Source organism: Daktulosphaira vitifoliae, unplaced genomic scaffold (assembly GCF_025091365.1).
Source record: "Daktulosphaira vitifoliae isolate Bord-2020 unplaced genomic scaffold, ASM2509136v1 Scaffold_4, whole genome shotgun sequence".
NCBI lineage: Eukaryota > Metazoa > Arthropoda > Insecta > Hemiptera > Phylloxeridae > Daktulosphaira > Daktulosphaira vitifoliae.
Genome location: NW_026099575.1, coordinates 35,561,194 through 35,582,634, shown reverse-complemented (window position 1 = coordinate 35,582,634; position 21,441 = coordinate 35,561,194). Strand labels below are relative to the sequence as shown.

At 25.7% G+C, this 21,441-nt stretch overlaps 3 protein-coding genes across 6 annotated transcripts in view; 1 reads left to right on the top strand and 2 right to left on the bottom strand.

The window, feature by feature from the left end:
• LOC126905726 (angiotensin-converting enzyme-like) overlaps window positions 1-7,294 on the top strand; it is a 28,867-nt gene extending 21,573 nt beyond the window's left edge. The window contains exons 11-13 of the mRNA XM_050685717.1: window positions 4,322-4,462; window positions 6,003-6,169; window positions 6,787-7,294. Of these exons, the coding sequence (XP_050541674.1) occupies window positions 4,322-4,462; window positions 6,003-6,169; window positions 6,787-6,929 (451 nt within the window). The 3' untranslated portion in view covers window positions 6,930-7,294. The remainder of the gene's footprint in view (window positions 1-4,321; window positions 4,463-6,002; window positions 6,170-6,786) is intronic.
• Window positions 7,295-10,752: 3,458 nt separating this feature from the next.
• On the bottom strand, window positions 10,753-16,161 carry LOC126905732 (homeobox protein rough-like). 3 transcript variants are annotated; one of them, XM_050685724.1, is made up of 3 exons: window positions 15,570-16,161; window positions 13,567-13,804; window positions 10,753-10,955 (listed from the first exon to the last, which is right to left on the bottom strand). In XM_050685724.1, exons 1-3 carry the CDS (start codon window positions 15,850-15,852, stop codon window positions 10,826-10,828), a joined length of 651 nt encoding a protein of 216 aa, XP_050541681.1. In that variant the 5' UTR covers window positions 15,853-16,161; the 3' UTR covers window positions 10,753-10,825. The 3 variants fall into 3 exon arrangements, with proteins under 3 accessions (XP_050541681.1, XP_050541683.1, XP_050541684.1); XM_050685726.1 differs by having other exon boundaries at window positions 10,795-10,959; window positions 15,570-16,158; XM_050685727.1 differs by having other exon boundaries at window positions 10,816-10,959; window positions 13,551-13,804; window positions 15,570-16,159.
• A 54-nt stretch (window positions 16,162-16,215) lies between these two features.
• On the bottom strand, window positions 16,216-20,661 carry LOC126905731 (intraflagellar transport protein 46 homolog). Of its 2 annotated transcripts, XM_050685722.1 has the most exons (9): window positions 20,560-20,661; window positions 20,106-20,262; window positions 19,559-19,674; window positions 19,249-19,320; window positions 18,958-19,186; window positions 18,763-18,872; window positions 18,589-18,695; window positions 18,322-18,345; window positions 16,216-16,480 (listed from the first exon to the last, which is right to left on the bottom strand). In XM_050685722.1, exons 1-9 carry the CDS (start codon window positions 20,628-20,630, stop codon window positions 16,326-16,328), a joined length of 1,041 nt encoding a protein of 346 aa, XP_050541679.1. In that variant the 5' UTR covers window positions 20,631-20,661; the 3' UTR covers window positions 16,216-16,325. The 2 variants fall into 2 exon arrangements, with proteins under 2 accessions (XP_050541679.1, XP_050541680.1); XM_050685723.1 differs by lacking the exon at window positions 18,322-18,345 and having other exon boundaries at window positions 16,222-16,480; window positions 20,560-20,638.
• Between the last annotated feature and the right edge of the window lie 780 nt (window positions 20,662-21,441).

Genomic DNA, 21,441 nt, shown 5'->3' with positions numbered 1-21,441 from the left:
GAATGAGTGCTGGAAACACATAAAAGAATACAGTTGTCCTTAGCATTTAAACTTTTCGTGTCCTATAACCAAACCGGTCTCCAACCGCCATGGAAATGCTTTAAATGTAACTCTTTGGAGAGTTATGTTTTTTAAAATCAAAATAATTTTATTCCTGTTTTGGAACCAATAAAACTATTTTGAATGCATAAATATCAATTAATATTAAATTGTTCATTTGATGTATTTATATTTATTTATAATCTTCTGTTTTAATTCAACGAAATCTTTAGAAAATAGTTTGCTATACTTCTGAATATTTTATGGCTATACATTATGGTGCTCCATGCTAATTTATAATAAATAACCATTTTCGAACTTATTTATTTTTCAAATATAATAATACTATAAAACAAGAAAATTAATGATGTAGGAAACTAAACATATTCTGTATTCATATATAATTCTATCTACTTTAAAAATGTGCATTTTAGCTGACAGAACGAATTTTACACAGTATAACAAAATATCATGGCCATTACGAGTTTCCAGCTGTTATATAAATATACTTAAGTTAATATATTCATCAACGATGGTCAAATGCATATTAAATATATCATATAACCATTTAAATGTTACTTAAATTTTAGTTACTGTACTTATTGTTTGATTATGAAATGCAGAACCGATAATTACATTAAATATTTTTGCGTTTTATAACTTTATTAAAAACATCCACCAGAATAATAGACAGACTAGAATGATTGATTTTAACTATTTAATAAATGTTTTATACAAATTTGTATGGCCAATAACAACACAAATAATGGTAAAAATCAACATTTTGGAAAAAAAATTTTCCTCGAGTTAATTATTATCAGACAATGGATGTTAATACTTTCAAATTTTTTATATAAAATTCTTTAACTCGTCAAGGTCAAATTCAAATACAAGTGTATAGTTTTTTTGTGCAACAATTTGGTTTATAACATATAATATCAAAAATAATTTTACAATATTAAAATTAAAATAGTCGTACGTCATAGGAGACGAAATTTTTTAAAAGAAATTAAAAGTTGCATTACCCTATGTTTTTTGAATTTGAAAATAATAAGTCTTTCAAAGTTTAATGAAGTTTTAACAACATTTAAAAAAAAAATTCAATTTTAGTTGTTAAAATAAAAAATGTACATTTTAGCTTGAATGCGAAGCTGAGAAGGTATTAACTTTACTATGATGTGTTTTTTTTGTGTCTGTTACCAATTTTTCTCAGCTCTCACTGGAACGATTTCTTTCAACAATACGTCAAAAGATCACAAATCGTATCTAGTCAAAAACATTACGCTCAAAAATTGAAAAAATTTCTCTCGTTTTCCGTAAATGAGGGAAATCTTTAAAAAAAATTACAAATTTAAAAATAGCTAATTTTTGACATTTTTTCCTTTTTTTTTTACTTAAACAGACATAACTTTTTTAGAAATGACCAAATCAATATAATTTTTTAAATATAAATACGTGATATACTAACCTATCATTTCGTATATATTTTTTATAAATCTGACCGTTTACCTGACCACAAGGGGGAATTCAAAATACCAAATTCTCCACAAAAAATTAACTTTTTCAACTTACCTTTTGAAATTGTTCCGGAAGTACTGACACTTATATATATATATATATATTAAATTAAAGATTATGTAATATAATTTATTATGAAAAAAAAAAATTTCGGTTTTTATTTTGTCTTCGCGGTGAAAATGGCTGCCGAATGACATTTTTGTGTAAAAATTCTCGAATTCATATTTTACATTTTTAACTTTATATTTCTGTAACTGTTTGAAAAATGTATGGATCAATACAATTTTTTTATGATAAATACTATTTATATACTACTATTTTTTGACATGCTTTTTATTATAATATTAGATAATCTTTGATAAATCTGAAGTTGAACAAATATTTTATATATTAATAATAATAAAAATAAAATAAAATACATTAAATATTATTTTTAAAAATGTTACTTCTTTAAAAAAAAATTAATTAATGATTCTCAAATTTACCTATAATTTTTATTATCCCTAGTTATTATTATTGCATAAGAAATAAATAATCAATTACTTTGTACATTTGAGTCTCAGAAAATTAACTTGAATAAATTCCATGTTACATTGTCCCATAAAATTTTTTATTATTTTTATTTGTATAATTTTATAATTTTATTTCGTAATATTAAAATATTTTACAAACTGTACGTTTTAAAATAAAGTATTCAATCTTTTTGGAAATAAGTAACATTTTTATCATTACATTTAATTTATTTTATCTAAATATTGTTTTTATAAATAAATATTCATTAAACTTAAAATCAATCAACGATTATCTATTATGCTAAAATATTGGCCATACAAAACATGTAACGATTTTCTATTATAAGTTGTTTATTTATAGATTTTAATAATTTTTTTTAGCTAAATATTTTTTATTAGTTGTAATTTCTTTTATTCTTCTGATAAATTAGGCATAGATTAACCTTGAAGATGTTTTCAATTCAAATTTTCACAAGTATATTATTTAAAAACGATATTTACCTAATTCCAAGTTCTAGTGTAATATATTATTTCAAAACTATGAATAAAAAACGCATAAAGTATTAAGTAAATTAGACACCAATTAGTAAATAAATTCACCCGGAATGGAAGATAAAATTAAAAAAGATAACTAAATTCAAATTTATACTGATATTATGACAAAATTTTAATTTGATTTATAAATCAAGAGAAAACTAGTTTAAAAATATCCGTTTTTACTAAATTATTATTACTGTACGGGTATATTATACAGTTTGATTTATTATTCCCATTTTTTCGCTAAATAATGATTTTTTCATATAAATGTACATAGGAGGTAGTCTACTTGATAAATCATAATGCACAGTAATAATATAAATCAATGAACCAAATGACGAAGAATTAATTTTATTAAATGTAGTTTGTAATTGTAACTTGAAAAAAAGTGCTAAACATTCTCGGACTTTCAACTTGTACATACTCTTGATATTCTAACTTAACTTATGCTGAGTGGCAAGTCGTATGATTCGGTATTACACATTGTCATATTATAAACGTTGTTTTTTGTTAAAAAAGTAAATTCACCATAAAATTAGTGTTACTTTTTGATTACGACTAAGACTGTTTACATTTCAGTGACAATTATTTAGTCTGCAAAACATTTATTGGAAATGCCATGAGAAATACGCATAAGTTTTCACGTGTAGAGTTAATAATATCAGTGCACTCAATTTTTGTTATTATCAAGTTAAGAAATAAAAATAATAATAACTGTAAACAATCAAATTAAGTAATAGGACCAATTTTACACAAATTGTGTAACTCGGCCGTTGTGAGACGTAAGAAACATAATATGTTATATTGTTACCGAAACGCGTCTGTTGTACTGTTAGATCCTTTCGTTCGGTAATCAAACAAATTGGATCACTCTGCTTTCTTATACAAATTTTGCGTTGTTTGTTAAAATTATCGATAAGTCGTTTAAAAAAATTGCCTATCGTTTGAACGGTTCATATCAGTTATGAATACATAAGTTTTGCCTCATGCTATAATTTTCATAATAATTGAACATTGAGACCACTACTCGGTTAATTGAATTCTTGTTTAATAATAAGTTATTGTTATGCATCGCTTACTTAATTCTCTATTTGATTACTATTTCAATTAGTAATACAATCGCGCCATTGTCTTGAATGTTTGCTATAATATATTATTATGTATGAGATTGGTTTTCAATAATTAATATTTGATTTTTCGAACGCTAAAAATGTTGTAATAAGTTTTCTATACACGAATTCTCGATGATTTCCATACCATTCCTTTTGCAATGTAAATAATTATTAAATTCGTAAATAGAATTAATAGGACGCTGAGATTGCATTACATTGCCACCAATAAAAAACTTTTAACTTATTAATTACTATAAAATCACCTGTTTTACTGATAAGTTTTAATTGTGTGATACTTTTAGTATGTAATACATTATGTATGTTACCTTGAATTTATAAATTTTTAGACAATAAAAGTAATAGGTCGATGACACTGGTACTTTTCTAATGACATTGGGAGAGTTTATAAAATATAAATAACATTTTGTAATAATAATAATACTATTTTTATTTAATTTTGCAACCTACACGGAGAAAACAGGTTTTGCCAATAAAAAACCATGTTTGTGGTTCGTTAATTTAAGCTAATATTTATTTGTCTATTTTGTGATTTAATATATAGAACTATTAGTAATTTTCTCATTCTTTATAAATATTTTTTAGGTATTATTTTGGCACAATACTTCAATTCCAAATTCACAGAGCTATGTGTTTAGCTTCCGGTCAGTACAGACCAAACGATCCCAACAAACTACTTCATAAGTGTGATGTCTACAGAAGCAAAGAAGCCGGTGACATCTTAAAGTAAGTACAATGTTGTACGTGTTATCACGTAATAAATATGATAAAATATATCTGTTTACATCATATTAATCATATTATACCTTAAATATCTTCAAGGTGATTAATTTTAATCCACGAATATACCAGAACATAAAAAATTAATCTTCACCGATTATTATATACTTAGATAAGGCATTTTTAAACCTTAAATAAAAATTATTATCTAAAAACATCCTGGAGGCATATGTGGAAACGTAACATAATAAATAATACAATCGACTTTGTTATAACTTTTCTAAAAGTGATTTTTTGTGGTATTATGTATCGTGTTACGATGGCATAAACCGTATTAGAAATTTTTTCAACATTTTTTAATTATCATACCAATACATCACATGTTTAATAGTTGTACTTGAGTTTTCTCTGTGAGGTCGTTTGTATCTGGTTCTTTTTTAACCACTAGAGCGTTCATCTCATACGTTTATGGATCCAGCATTTGTAGCAAAATAAATCAATTAGATTCGGTATTCTTAAAAAAAAAAGAACCAACGCGTTCTTGAACGTTATAATTAACATTTCTATGACAATATGTCTGCGATCCACCCACATATTCGTATTCAGTGAGATGCTACAATAATATCAATAACACGAAAGACTTAAAAGAACGTTTCAATTAGATACAATTCTTTCATAAACTGTATTCATAATTATTTAATACGTTCGCCGCTGTTGTTTTTGTAATTGAAGATCGACGCATATTTTGTACTTTGAATGCTGAGGACAAATCTTTTGTTGAAAAGTGAAACTCTTTTCGCGGACCATTTCCCATCTATGGGCCATCGGACACATGCGGAGAATTGTATAATTGCAGTGAAATGCGATGTTTAATAATGGGAAAAATACTAAATATTATGTTATGCAACGAGGTCGTTTTTTTACTAATTTGTCAAGTGACAAAACGAGACGGTCGACTCGCAATTTATCATGTAAGAAACGTTTTTCGCGTTTATTCTAGAGGAAAATAATCCCAAAAATAAAGATCGAGAACATTAATTAATCTCTGATACACTTCATCGCATTTTCCGGTTAGCGAATTAAGCAAAAGAGATATTTTGTCCAAAAACTTTTGCATTGGATTTATTAATTGTTCTACAAACGATTATCCCTCAGCAGGGAGATTAGAAAAGATAGATGTTGTTTGAATCAAAACGTTAATGGATATAAAATTAAGTTGAAAAAAAGGATTTCTAATGGAATTTAAATTAATTATTAAGAATAACAGTTAAGTAATTAATAATGTAGTTTATCAGACATAATAAACATATTATTATTATTGAATCAAAAATATTCTTTAACAATTCTATCAACATTTTTTTCAATGATATGTACTTATTATTTTAACCTAATAATGAATACATTTAAACGGGGTCACGGTAATATATATTATTTTGTTTTAAACTGGATTTTGATTTATATAGTTATTTACATTCGATGAGGATCTTTCAATATTATAGTATTTTATTTTATTATATTATCATTAAAGATATCCTTTAATTTATAGAAAACTTATGGAACCGGGTTCGTCGGAAAATTGGAGAGACACATTATCATTAGCCATAGGTGAAAATCGGCTAGACGGATCTGCTTTAAGAGAATTCTTTCAACCTCTTGAAGAATGGTTGCGAAATGAAAATCTTAGAACTGAACAATTTATTGGATGGACATACGGTAAGTAAAGATTACAATGACAATGTTTGAACGTATATTACATTGGTAATAAGGATAAGTGTTAAATACATATAAATTATTTATTAAATTCCATATGACGTTGATCGTACAAATTTCATTTCAGTTTTGCCTTAATTTGATAATTTAATACTTTAAACGCATTGAAAGATGTCAAATTTAAGTCTCCATTTAATAAATTTATTGAATACAAAAATATATTTTATTCTGCATTAATGCAAAATAATTTATTTATAAATGACGTGTAAAAACATAAATAAACTTTTAAGTTTTAACACAATGTGTTGTATATATTTGTGCGATAAAATCTATTTTTATTTAGATTTAGTTTTAAATGTAAAAAACACAATACTTTTAATATTTATGACAATTTATATTACATTTTAAAATCAATATGCTAAAAAATCCCTCTATGACCGACTAGTTGTCCTTGTGGAATGAATGTATTCGACGAAAAAAGATTCTATATTTCTGGCTTTATGTTAAATTTTGTATAACTTCCATTTTTTTTTCACTTAATTTTATACTTAAAAAAATGTATTGAATAACAAATAATCTTTACATAAATTCCATTCGAATAAAACTGATGATATTTTCAGATGGAGATTACTGTAAGCATAGCATCGAAACAGCCAATTTACAAGTATACGGAGGATTTTACAATGGAGCTACTTCTTTAACAACGTCCACCGTAATGCTCTTTTCATCATTATCTGTTTTGTTTTTGATGAAAAATATTTGAGAGGCAATTTTTTCCTGTTAGGCAGTTTTTTTACGATTGTAGAATATTTATACAATGTGCTTAATTAATTTATTAGCTATTATAACATATATATATATATATATATAAATCTATAGTCAGAAAAACTATTTCGCTTAAACAGAAAACCGCAGAATCTGTAAATCCGTACTTCCATCACAATATAACCCAAATTTGTCGGTCAACTCAATGCATTGATAATCTGTTAATTAAATCAGTAGACATATTTTATGTGTAAATAACTTTATTACACTTCTAATACTTTTACACTATTTTAGACTTAAGAATAATTTTTAGGCGGTAAGACTGGATTTAAGTTAAAAATGAAAAAACTTCAATTAAATCTCTACTTATATTAACAATTCATTTTTTGTATAACTTAAATAAGTTTAGTCAAATAGAAATAAATATATTTTGTATTTAGATACATTTGTTGACTATTTTGAAATATATTTATAAAACAAACAAATATATCATTTGTTATAAGTACTTATTTTTAGCAATTATAATTATTTTAATAATTGACATCATAAAATTACTGATTATAATTTTTACTTAATAATTCTTTAAACAAACCAAAAGTTCATTAAAATATCAGAGAAATGTTTTTATGTTATTTTTATTATGGTTTGTAGTTTTAATGTTAATAAAAATAATTGTTTATTTATACATAAACAATTATACTTTATATATTAGCCATGTAAATTATTTTGTTATTCTAAAATATTATTTAGTAGATATATTATTAACTATTTAATAAAAAAATATTTTTACTTTATAAATATTAAATCTTTAACATATACTTTTACAACCTATCTAGGAGATTCAAATCTAGTTGATAACTATTGTTCTAACTAACGTATTACGTTATTGGACTTTGTGAAAAGTAATTTTTTTAATACCAATTAAGGAACCCAACCTAACCCATACAAATTTAATTAAAACATTAAGAAATAAGTACAAGCAAAGTAATTTATTTTTAATAAATTTAAGTAATTTCAATGAAAATTATTTTTTTTAGCTTTATTTGTTTCTTAAAGAATACACCCTTGTCTACTAAGACAACAATAGTACCAAAACCACATTGTTACGATTTTTAAAAATTTTAACCAAGTCCCTTCGATTGTATAAAGCTCCAATATTTCAATTTAAATAATTATAATAATAAGAATGAGTATTAACCGAGTTTTATATCATTTTCATAGCATTTTAATTTCATTTTTTAGTTAATCTTTATCAAAGTACACTATGACAATGTATTGTGGTTGTTATGCAGTACAACAATTAACACTAGATTCTAACTGGAGAGGGCTGAAAAATAACAATAGTGTTGCCGTGTTGTTAAACTATCCGAGTACAAATGCGATTAGCGGTTTATTAATAATAGTACGACCCTCCTGTTACAGAGCAATTACAAATATTATAGCTCACTTAACTCTAATCATTGTATTATATGTACTGCGATCTTAAACGTTGGCCTCACAAAAGGACTCGTGGGGTACATTAGACGAGGGGTTGTTGTAATCTGTTGCGTGTCATCGGATCATAATCACGACGGACAAAGTACTAAACAGCACAACAATATGATGAAGACATAAACGAGAGGTTTATATTATACACATAACAAATCAAAAGCGCGTGCAGGGGAGTCCTTTTTTTAAGCCTTGTTCGTTCTCTTCTCTGGCCATTGCTCTTCGATAGCCGGCGATAAGTTTAACGATCCGCAAACTTAGATCTCGTAGTCGATATAATACGTTAACGACATGTGAGAATACCACTCACACACCACAAATTTACCCCCCCTCCTGTACACATATAAATTTTTTTCTATTCAAATGTCATCCGTGTTCGTTAGTTAGACACGCATACATTATAAATACCGTGGAAAAAACAGGTGAGTCCATCAGCATAATATTTTGTTGCGTAATTCCGCTGTAATATTGTGGTCTTGGACAATATTGCTATTTTTGTTAACGTTGAGGATTTCCTTTTCAATTCAACAAAAGTGCCAAAATAGTTAATTATTATAAAATATGCGTAAACTTTATCGTATAACACATGTAGCGAAATACAAAAATTCAAATTTGCCAACAAGAAAACACCACAAAAACCGGATTTTTTTATGTGGGCGAGCGCTGTACTGGTATTTGGATAGACTTAAATATTGTAATTTAACTGTACTAATGTCATACTTCAATAGAACATGTACTGTTTTTGAATTAACAAGCTAATATTATAAAGAAAATCTTAAATTTAAATTTGACGAGGGGTTGATTTTAGTTCATTGCGGTAGCATCGTCATTAGGTATGTCTATAGTTTGATGACTTAGTGCAAATACTACCGGGCAAATTCACAAGGACGACTAGTAGTCGTTATATCAATGAGTAGTATCCACCACATCTGAAATATAACATGACAGCAATGACATCCGGGTTGTCTGTCTATTTTCTCGACAAAAGTTCTTGACAATCTAAGGGACTAATATGATAGTTGATAGGTTTTGGCTCAAGTGCCTCGTTATCATAATTAATATTAGTTTTAAGTAAAATATATAACGAGGATCATACGTTTATTGCTGCAACAGATTTTCTTTCATTTTTTTTTTTTAATTTGTTTTGTAATCAACTGATTTTGTATCCCACTGTACTTTTCTTTCGCGATATAAATCAATGAGTTGAAATACACTTTTCATTGAAATACTATTTTCATTATTTCATAATGATACTTTTTTTAATCATCCGAAACCAAAATATTTTTTTCTAAACCTATTTCAAATTTCCAATTGAATTGTTCTAAAATCTCGAATTTTTAAAATAATTACACATTCTATTTTTTTAAATTTATTAGAAATGTGTCGAAATTTTGTTAAAATCATCATTTGTTGTTATTTTATCGTAATAAATTATTTTAATAGAAATATCAGTTTAATTACATGTAACTCTTGATGATTATAAAGAAGGTGCAATTAAAATTTTCAGACCTATATACATTTCATAATTATTCAAAAATAATATCAAAAACATAGGTTAAATTGAAATGATACATAATGTCTAACAACGAAGAAAAAAACATCTCCACTCAAGTCCGGTTGATGACAAAAGGAAATAAGAAGAGCCAACACTATCTATCGGCGACTTCAAAACTATAACGATTAGTCTGGAAAGTATCTTGAGCGATAAACAATTCGATTTTAATTGTATTTATTCTCTTATCTAATAATCTGTAGCAAAAATTCTGCGCATTCCAAATTCATGTAAAAAAAAATATTTACTCGTACATTACTTTGGGTTGAGGAGCAGACAATAACAAAAATTATAGACAGTCCACCTTTTTAATAATTAATAGAATTTTTTTCATGTATTTAAAAAAAATATGTATATTAAATCTTAATGGTTATAGTGTAGTTTAACTATAATAAATTATAAATTTAAATTTAAAAAATTTGTATAAAATAAAAGTTGACATTTTTTTCAAATGTAATTTTTTTTTTTTTATGTATTGTTGCATTTTTGGTGCATATTAAATCATTAAAAACAATATGTTTAAGTGTTTATTATAAAGCTTAAAACAACATGTTTTAATGCTATAAGTTATGTGATCTGATCACAATAATTGTTACTCAAGTTTATGTTCGGGTTAAATCAATTTATTTCTTTAAGTATGTCTTTATGAAAATTTCAAATTAAAAAAAAACATTTCAAGAGTTGTGTTTAGACTACGTCTAGTAAATCAAAATAAATGATAGTTATAAAATATTCATTTTTTATTCAAAGATATTAATAACATTAAGTATTACAATATAATAATTAAAATTTATCGGACTAGATCTATAATTTGTACACAGTTCAAAATGTTCAATATATTTCCTATACATAGTTTATATACAAAGGTGTACAATAAAAGATAATTCTAAAACAAAATAACGCTCGGAGAAATAAAGGATTAGTTCAAGTCGAATGAAAAGTCTGATAGATATTAGGTAAAATGAATGCCGTGTGCTGGAACATCTGTCTGGAAAATAAAAAAAATATCAATGATCAAAAACGTTAGTGAGCAGTGGTATTGATAAAATCTACAATATTCTGCATAATTAACGGCAACAGCTGTTGTCAGTTTTGCCTTGCGAGCGTTATACGAGTCAACCCGGCCGAATGATTCGATTAGAATCTATTACGCCAAAGTGGATAGGTAGGCGTGTGTATGTTGCGAAAGGGAATTCGACGAACACCGTCGTGGAAGAAAATCACCGTGAAATCCTCAGTTGCGAATAAATAATGAAAATCGAAATAACAATAAAAATAAAGTACAAAATATTACAGAGGCACCTGACTAACTTTCGCACGACGCCTCTGTAAAGTGAATCAAAATAAGTGGAAACCAATCGGATTTGTCCCGGCCGCCATAATCGTCGGGCTACTGTCTTTGCTCGAGTTTAGTTTGTCGAACACAATTTAGGCAAACACAAAAGAACACGTATATGCGCTTTGTAACATTTAGACCTCAATAATGATTTGTCATCATTAAGAAGACGTTAGACCGGTTATTAGATCTTAGAATGCATCATTTTATTTGTTTATCTTGTTACCATTATTCGTCCTTATGAGCATTAAACTATGAAAAACGTTCAAGTATTTCTATAAAAAACTATAGATGCTCATTCAAATTCTTAAAGTACCTAAAATTTGACACATTGTTTTTAAAAATTAAAAATATTAACATTTTTGACATTACAGGTACATGAAATTCATTTTTTTTTAGATTTTTGTGTGTAAGAATTATATATGACTGATGTAACAAACACGTTATAAAACCTATGAATATCATTAAATAAAACTTAAAAACGAGGTATACTCAAAAATAAAATAATTGATTCTTGTCAAATAAATCACAAATTTTCGGAATATTGTTTCACAAATTTAAATATTTCAAAGATTAATAAAATTTTGAATAATAAAACATTTTTTTTTATAAATTGATACTTCGAAGCTTTATAATTCGAGTAAATATTTATTTTTGAACACTCCAACAGTGATATAGTATATTTGTAATTAAATTTATCTTTCTAATGCCAACCTTTCTTAATTCATAGTTAAATATTAATATTTAAATAATTTTAAGTAGTGTAAACACTCAGAATACTTCTCAACATAAAACAAAACCTATTTACGTTTTTTTCGACCATAAGCTAAACGATAATACTATAATTATAAATGAACTCCGTTACACATCAAATGTGACTACTAAATATCTGCTTGTACAATTTAAAAATCCATTTTCATTAGAAAAATCAAATACGCTATGTTGTAAACTCTTTTAAATTTATTTGAAATAATGACAACGTTCAAAAAACTGTTTTTTCAATCAAATTTTAACCTGACAAATATAATTTTTTACTAGTAAAAATAAGTAGATATCTAAAAAAGTTTGGCGAATTGTAATGGTAATTGCATACTGTTAGTACTGGTAATTTATCTTTTTATTGTTTTATTATAATATATAAATACTTATAAAAAAGTGGTACGAGTGAATGTTTACCTAATTATATTTGTACTCCGTTGGAATGATGTAAGGTCAACTTTTATGAAAGGAATACATAAATTTGCCACATAATAATTTTAGACAAAAATTACTGATTAGAAATTAACTTGAAATATTATTCAGTTCATAAACCAATCCGAATTAACGCGTGTATCACTAATTTGGTATTTGGTTAATTGATATACAAGATTAAATAAAATTAAAACTATATTAAAAATATTATTAATTTAAAAACTAAAAAATATTAAACTCAAAAAGCCACAAAAAAATACTGAAAAACCGTCAGTAGATGTTTAGCGTTGATAATGGTAACATTGTTTCCGAAATACGTATCCGCGGTTTTTTAGTAATTTTTTGTGGCCACAAGTGATCAATTTGTATACAAGAAATCAATTTGATAGAGATTTTAGTATAAGTTCATGAGTCATTATCCTTTTCCTTTATAACTAATAAATAACCAATTTAAGACAACTTCCTCTGAATAGTAGCGATGAGTCTTTAATAGATTAAATGAAATTTATTAAATTATAAAATTTTCAAAAATGTTGACTAAACAAATTTACGCGTAATATTTAAAATAAAACTGTATAAAATTAAAATAAATTGTTGCTAATTTTTTAAAATTTCTCATTACTTTGGTATTGAGAAGATATTCAATACTTAGCTTCACGTCTATTATGAATTTTGACAAGTGTTACAACTGAACAATCAGCTTAAACATCGTCAAAATTTCATTAAATAAATTGATAGTAATGATCATATTACAAGGTACATTGAAGCGCTATGAAAATTCAAACTTTATTCCAAAAATTCAATTTTTCTATATTATTTAAAGATCTAATTTTATTTTGTTTAAAGAACTCTTATCATTGTAGATAAATACATTAGTAGAATTGTTTTTAGGTATAAATTAGTTAATATGAATAAATTATTGTCATTGACCTGTTACAAGTATTGGATTTAATTTAGAATTAATAAATAAAATTTTAAAAACTATTAATCTTAGGATAACTTATAAACTAATCGTTAAAACAATTGTATACCTAATTTTTTATCAAGCTTACTTCAAATCATACACACCTAATCTGTAAGTCATAATGTGTTTTTTCTAGTCTCTTATCTTTAGCCCTTCGGTTTTGGAACCAAATTTTGACTTGAGTTTCTGATAAATCCAAAGTGTCAGCCAAATCGGATCTTTTATTTCGTGAAACGTACTCATTTTTTTTGTACTCCATTTCTAATGCTAATGTCTGCTCGGGGCTGAATGTGGTTCTCTGGCGCCTCGGCCCACGCCCTTCTTTTCTACGTTTTCTTTCCACTGCACATAATTAAGAAAATATAAGTGTGTAAAATTATAGGTCACTATTATAGTTTGACACCTATAATAAGAAATCTTCTTTAAGATTTATATTTTATATAAAATAATAACTTTAAATTAAATAAAAATTTATACTCAAACATTTTAACAAATATTTAATGTATTCTACAATAATAATGTAATTAATTATTGAAACAGTTATTGGCAACTTGGTGATGTTATAAAAAACTTCAAGGTTTATACTAGGTTTATTGCCAAGATTTCGGTAAGTAATATTTTTGAAAGTATTTTGATTGGGAAACCCGTGAAATGTATCCTTATAATATGCCAACCAACTTGGTAGAAGGATTAATTGTTACGGTGTTTCAAAAAAGCAGTACATTAGCTTGTAATTTAATCATATGTCTACCCAATATCTCAACCTATAGGACTTCGATAAGATATCATATTCTATTTGATGTGATTTAAGAAACAATAGATGTCATATGGTGAGCTATAATGTGAGTCAGATTTATTTCCGGACGATTTATGTAGTCCCCGTCTTATTTATTAATTTCCGTTTACTGATTAAATTATCACATCACTTGTTCTTATGTGTATTGAGTTTTATTGAGGTATTATTTTAATAAGAATATTTTAACTAATTTAATCACCTTCCTTGTTTAGTTTCATTCATAAAATATGTATATCTTGTAATTACTATCTATTATACTGGATAATAATTACAAAATAAAAAATCTAGTTGATAAGAAGTAATATTTTTTTTGTTATCAGAATAATAACTGAAAAATTATGACAAAAGTTATTCCTTCTTATAGCTTAGAATTGGAATAAACGTAAACGAGTAAACTTATATTAATTAACAACGGATAGTGTATTTTTGTGACATTATTCAATTAAAATAACTTAATATTAATATTATACAGAATGTGTTTCATACGATGAACATCAAAATTATAACAACGTAAATTTTATGATGTAATTTATAAAAATATTGTGAAAAAAATATTTTTCTATGTTTTACTACTCTTGTGTTCTAATTTTTTTGGAGGTATTTAAAAACTCAATAAGTATTTGTTTGTATTTGAGAAACGATGTTCATGTAAATTAGTTAAAAATAATAATGGATATTTGACTAATTTCGGTTAACTATTTTATTCAATATAAACTTGTTTTTTTGTAACCTTGTTAGTTGTTTACTACCACAAATAAAATATTTAGAAAAACAATTGAACCGTATTTTTTTTAATGATAAATTGTCAATGAACACTTGATTTTATAGTTTATGAAGAATAGTCTGTAGTTTTTCTAAAAATAGTAAATTGAATTATTGTTCTCTAAAATTCATAAAATTTTCAATAGCTATCATATCACTATGATTTATAATAAATGATATTTTTTATAATTCAATTAAATTCATTTTAGTATTATAGGAAAGTTAATTTTCTCATAAAATTTAATTTTTAGTTATTAGACTTAATTTAATTAGTTAATTAAGTAACATCTTGTATATTGTTAAAAAAATGTATTAGTAACAAAATATGATATGGAAATTAGACAATTGCTCAAATATAGGAATTTGAAAAAAGTACATGGAAGGTCACATGATCTTCATAAATTGTATTCATAAATTAAACAAGTAGTCCTCGAAATTTAGTGAACTGAAATTCTCTATTCAATAAGTAATAGTTTTTCATTTTTTTATAATACGATTTCATTGCAAATATTACTTTTAATTATCTATTTGGATTATAAAAACACTTACAGAACGCCGTCAGTCCGGCAGCAAACGGGTGTTCGGTCAAAAAAGGTGCCACTGTCGTTGGTCTTTGGGGTAGACAAAACTTTAGTGGACGCCGTGGCCTTTTCTTAGGATTCTCGTCGGATGTCTGATTGAGGTCGCACTGTGGACGGATAAATATTTGTGATCCATCACCCCAAGTTTCTTGGTCTTTGTGAATGGTATCTGCCGAGTCGGTCTCGTAAAGCATGGCAAAGAATCTTCTAGGCGACAACGGCCGGCGAACGGCCACCCTGGATTCCGTCATGATGGTAATAACACTGTCGACGATGGTGACGTCCGATGGGACGAGCCTAGGTAGGCGTGTCCAAGGGGAGAATTTTCACCCTTTATATCAATGAACATAAAAGTAAGACTCCAAATGTCTTTGGCTGATAGAGAGGTGGTGGAGAAGGGTGTTTCCTTTTAAATGATAATTTTGTCGTTGTTTACCTTGTTAAACTCGCGTAATCCGTTTTAGTTTTTAATTTTTAGAGTATCTTTAATACAACGTCTAGTTTTTATTAAGTTAAACTTCATTAAAGATGTACGTGCGTGTCGATTTTTTGAAGAATAACATTTTTTTATAAACGTAGTATATTATAAAAATTTTCAAAAATAAACAATAAATAATATATCATGTTATTGACATAAGAAAATTATAGTAGTAAGTATTAAAAGTAAAACTTTTTAGTCTAAACGTAACATCTTGTATCAATAAAATATGTTAACAAGCCAAAACTAATAATTATTCGGTCTGTTTTCAGGCGTTGTGTTTGTTGAAGTTGGTAATACAGTAGTATTTTGAGACTGTGCTTTTTTGATAGCTAAGTATACGGAGAACAACACATGCAATGATTCAATCTTGGTTTCTGTTTTAGGAATTCCGAAGTAGTCTATATCAACAAATAAAATTTATTAATTGCGTGTAATATAAAATTATATTTAATTCTTTATAAAAAATAACTTACATTTCAAATGGGTAATTTTAAGACTACGTCTAACTAATTTAATAAATATTTTGAGTATTAAAGATGAACTCATAAGCAGTTATTTTATCTGTCATAAATAAATTATTGGGTAACGGAGAAAATGACTGTCAGATAACAATTTTTTAACCAATAGTTCAGTAGTTATGACTATTTTAATATCAGGGTGGCAGTGATAAGAATAATGATAAAAATAACATAACCCATACCAGTCTATACAAAGTGATCGGTTTATTATAAATCACTAGATTGCTCACAAAATGAATAGAATATTGGAAAAAAAATTATGGATTTTTTTAGTTACTTATAGTTCTTGAAATGTCAGCTAACAATTATTTTTTAGAATATAACTTAAAAGGGTGTCAACCTAATTTCTGTAAAGGCAACATACATTTTAATTAGCTTATAAAATAGAAAATACTCTAATTATGAGATTGACTAATCGATAACATCTTTTGGACCAGTATTTCAAAAATTATTAACAATTTAAAGTTATGATTACAGGTGAGGAGTGGGTGCTGGTATTTTTATCACTAGTCATTTCCCAGTCGTACTCTTAGTCCCGTCTAGGTTAGAAAATGAAAATAATATCCAAAGTACTAGCTCAAAAATTGTTATCGACCAATAATTTTCTTAATTAGATAATTTTCTACTTTATAAGTTAATTAATTATGAATGTTATCATTTCAAACAATAATGTAAATTCCCCTAACATTATAAGGGGAGATTCTAGTAAGTAGTTAATAGCTAATCTTCTTTTTTATCGCGTCATTGCCAATTGCTTGGGGTCGGCCAAAAGTAGTTAATAGCTAATAAATAAAGAAATATATGTAACTAAAAAACCAAATTTTTTTTTCAATATATTTATTTTGGAGTAATCGAGCGGCTTATAATAAATAAATAACTTTGCATATTTAGTGTTAATAACTTTTGAAATACTGGTTCAACAGATATTTTTTACCATTAAAATGTCAAAAAAACTAAAAATGGTCATGGACTAATGGATGATTTAATATGGATTGACCTAATAGGGTTATCAATTATTATATGGTAAACTAATTATTTTCCGTAAAGTTTTATCAGAATTCAGTTTAGTTTATTTTAATTGAATAAAGGAAGTCATAGTATCCTACATCATTTTCAAAATTTGGAAATCTTCTTAAAAAGTTATTTTTTTTATAATAAACTTAACATCGTAACTTATAAAAATAAAAATTTTTATTCAATATAATTTTATGAAAATCCATTACAGTTAATTCGTGACACACCGGAAACTCGGCATAATTATATGATAACTGACAGTTATTATAATCAATATCATAAAAATCGCTTCGATGCAAATTTGTTGATAGTATTTAATTTTAAGAAAGAATATATATATTTATAGGTGTTTATAGGTGTTTATAGGATTTTCAGAAAATGTTCAAAAGTTAAACATAAAAGATTAGCTTTTTGTGTATATTATTATGTTCAACCCTTCTTGAGGCGACAGACAAATAAAAATAACATGTTATAGTTTTTTTTTTACTTCCATTGTTAAAGAAGCTAAAAAGCATTATACATAATATAAGGTAGAATTATTTCTTTTCAAAAATTTGATATTATTCTCCTTCTAGCCCTTTAAAATAGTATCAATTTAAGTTTTTTTAATGGAAACATATATTTAACTAGCTTAAAAATGAGAAAATTAACTAATTAAGAAAATATAGTAATATTCAACCAAGATTTTAAATGATATTAACACTTACATATAAGTCGGGAGGTGTAGTACACTTAAAATAAACAAATAGCCCGGCGCTTTACCTCCTGTCCATCTTTAAAATTATAAAACGGATATATATTTTTACATTTAAACATTAAAGATGGGATAGGATTAATTTTTTTTGAAAATTATAAAACATGAGGTGCTATTAACGTTTAAAAAATACATGTATATTTGTTTTATAATTTTAAAGATAATGCGTTATATCTAATTAATCATTTTGAATATAATAATTTTATTAGTTTCTACTCACCACATACTTCATCAATTACCGTTGGTAAATCATTGTCAAAATTAGGTGCCGTTCTTTTATCGTCTTCAGTCCATTTAGCCATTAATGTTTCAACATCGGGCATTTTACTATTCATATATTTAAATAATTAAAAATCAAAAATGAAAAAATATATTAATATAATATTTCACATACACCGAATAAAAAAACGTTGAAGTCTTGTTGCGATTCAAATCATTAATGTTTTGTATCCATTGTTCAATAACCTTTGGATTTTTCTCAGCATTTTCTAACTTTTTTACAATCTGTAGTGTATTTATAAATGCATTGATCAAACATAAAATGTATTTTAATAATAATATAAATGTATATATTTCATAAGATCATTACCAAATTTTTAGTAGAAACTGTAGACGATGCTCTGAGTTGTAAATTTAGAAGACATGGGTCACTTTGATTGAGACTGGGTTCGTCTAAGTATTCCAAGCCAATACCTTGTTGGATATCAGGATCAGGAGGTATAACTTTTAAAAAAGCATCCGCATCTCCGACGGCTGGTAAATAATCAGGTATAAATGGTACAAGCTTATAGTCAATTTTAGTTTTCTGAGGATAATACCTTTGAAAATATATTAATAATTTTTTATGCATAAATTAATTTTCCTTTATTTAATTACTTACATAGGTATGTATTTAAATATATCTTTGATATCTTCAGACAAATTCAAATCATTGTAGTCTTTTTCATAGTCTCTAAAGACGAAAATATTTCAATTTATTAATTTTTTATGAACAAATACAGGAAGTTTTAGGTGGATAACGATTATTATAGAAACTTAAGTATTAGATACTGGTTGCTTGATAGCATTTTATATGCAATAAAAAATTGTAGTTCAAAATTAATTTTAAAAACAAATGAAATCAAAATATAACTAAATAAACCATAGTTATTTCTTCATAGCATAATAAATTAAAGTTAATTTTATTTAACCTTTTAGCCTCATGGACATCGTAATTGTCATGATCTTCTTTTACAGACTCAATGACTTCATCGTAATCTACAGCTCGTAGTCTGCTCCTTGATCTCCTCCCAGAACTGCTTGACATCTAAACAAAAAAATAGCAATAAAAAATTTATACATTTTTACTAATATTAATTAAGTAAGTTTATCGAGAAAATAAAATTATCTTTCTCGTTATAAAATTTTTAATAATTTGAGAGTAAAGAGAATTTTTATTATTAAACAAACAATTAATGGTTCAAAAATTAACTCCAATTATTTTTTTATATAGAACTAATGTAATGTTTAAATCTGTTTAGTGAAAACAAATTATCATCCAGTTTGTTTTCAATTTTAGGTATTTTTTATGATGAATTTAACATCTAATTGAGTATTTTTAATTCCACTAAAATGTTAATAGTCGTATAAAAAATAGAAAAAATAGTCTAAACTTCCAATAGTATATAAAAAGTTGCACTTTATAATGTTACATATAAATTTAAATATACGAAATAAATTTTTTCACAATAGACTTACCAACAACTTCCTTTGCTTAGCACTTGGAGTTCTCAAATCTCGACTACCTTCATTTTCCAAGCTGCTTTCCGTTGTATCACTTTCAATTTCATCGGCATCTTCTTTTACATCAATCTCTTCGTCATACATTTCGAACGGTTTATGAAAATTCATTCTTCTATAAATGGAAATGAATGTTACGATAATTCGTCACTACTGAAATGGAAATTTGTTTATGTTTGGTTTCAATTTATCTTGTTGCTAATGGCAACAAACATAGATCGTGTTTATAATGAACATAGCATTGATTTTTTCAAGAGTTTTTCGTTATTATTCAAAAATAAGTAACTTCATCTTCTTTATGTAAATGTATTTAGGTGGGTATATTGATAATTATGTAATATTATGTGTAATATAACATTTAATACTCATTTATTTTGTAAACATAATAGAAACAATTAATTAAATAACTTACAAATTAATGTGGTTCATGCCAATATAACTTATATTTGTCTTACTAAACAAGTAAAACGTCAAGTATTTCATTTTAATGCGATTTTTATAATGATTTTTTCAAGATAATCATTATACAAATATTTTCTGTACCGAACTATTTTTCAAACAATAATTGAAACAAATGTCTTATATAAACACTTTAATACAACAACTATAAAATTACATACATTTATGAGTGTAATATTAAAAAAATATATATATTTTACTATGCAGCGAAAAAAAAATGAATTTATTGTAGAATTGATACTCCAAAATAGATTTCACTTGAGGCTCTTACAATTACTATATCGATTTGATATAAATTGAAACTATGGAAATAACGAGTTTCAATAGAAAGACATTTTATTGAAATTATCTACCAATCTCTAACATGTTCATAAAATAAATTTAGTTCACTCTAATTGGTTAAATATAATGAACTGCATTAATTAAAAATATGCGTAGCGATTTTTTAGATTTCTATAAATAGGCTCAGTGGCGAATTTAAGGGGTAGCATGTCCGTCCTGGTAATTTTCTCTTGGCAATATTTTTTAAGAGCATATTTTTCACTACATTATTATAAAGACGGACTTCTAAAAATATATTTTAATAAAAATAAGGTTATTTCTACATAATTACGAATTTCATACTAAGTGAAAAATACAGTAAAAGAATAAAACATTAAGAGTTTATAGTTACAATTAACGTGTGCCTCCCATGTCAAAATATCCAAAATCGGTCACAGACTATGCGGTTATATATTTTCAAACAGAAAACAATTTTTTAGAGATTTTTGTGTTTATAATATAATAAACATATGTTATATGTTCAAATAATATTATGTTTTCCATAGTATTTTTA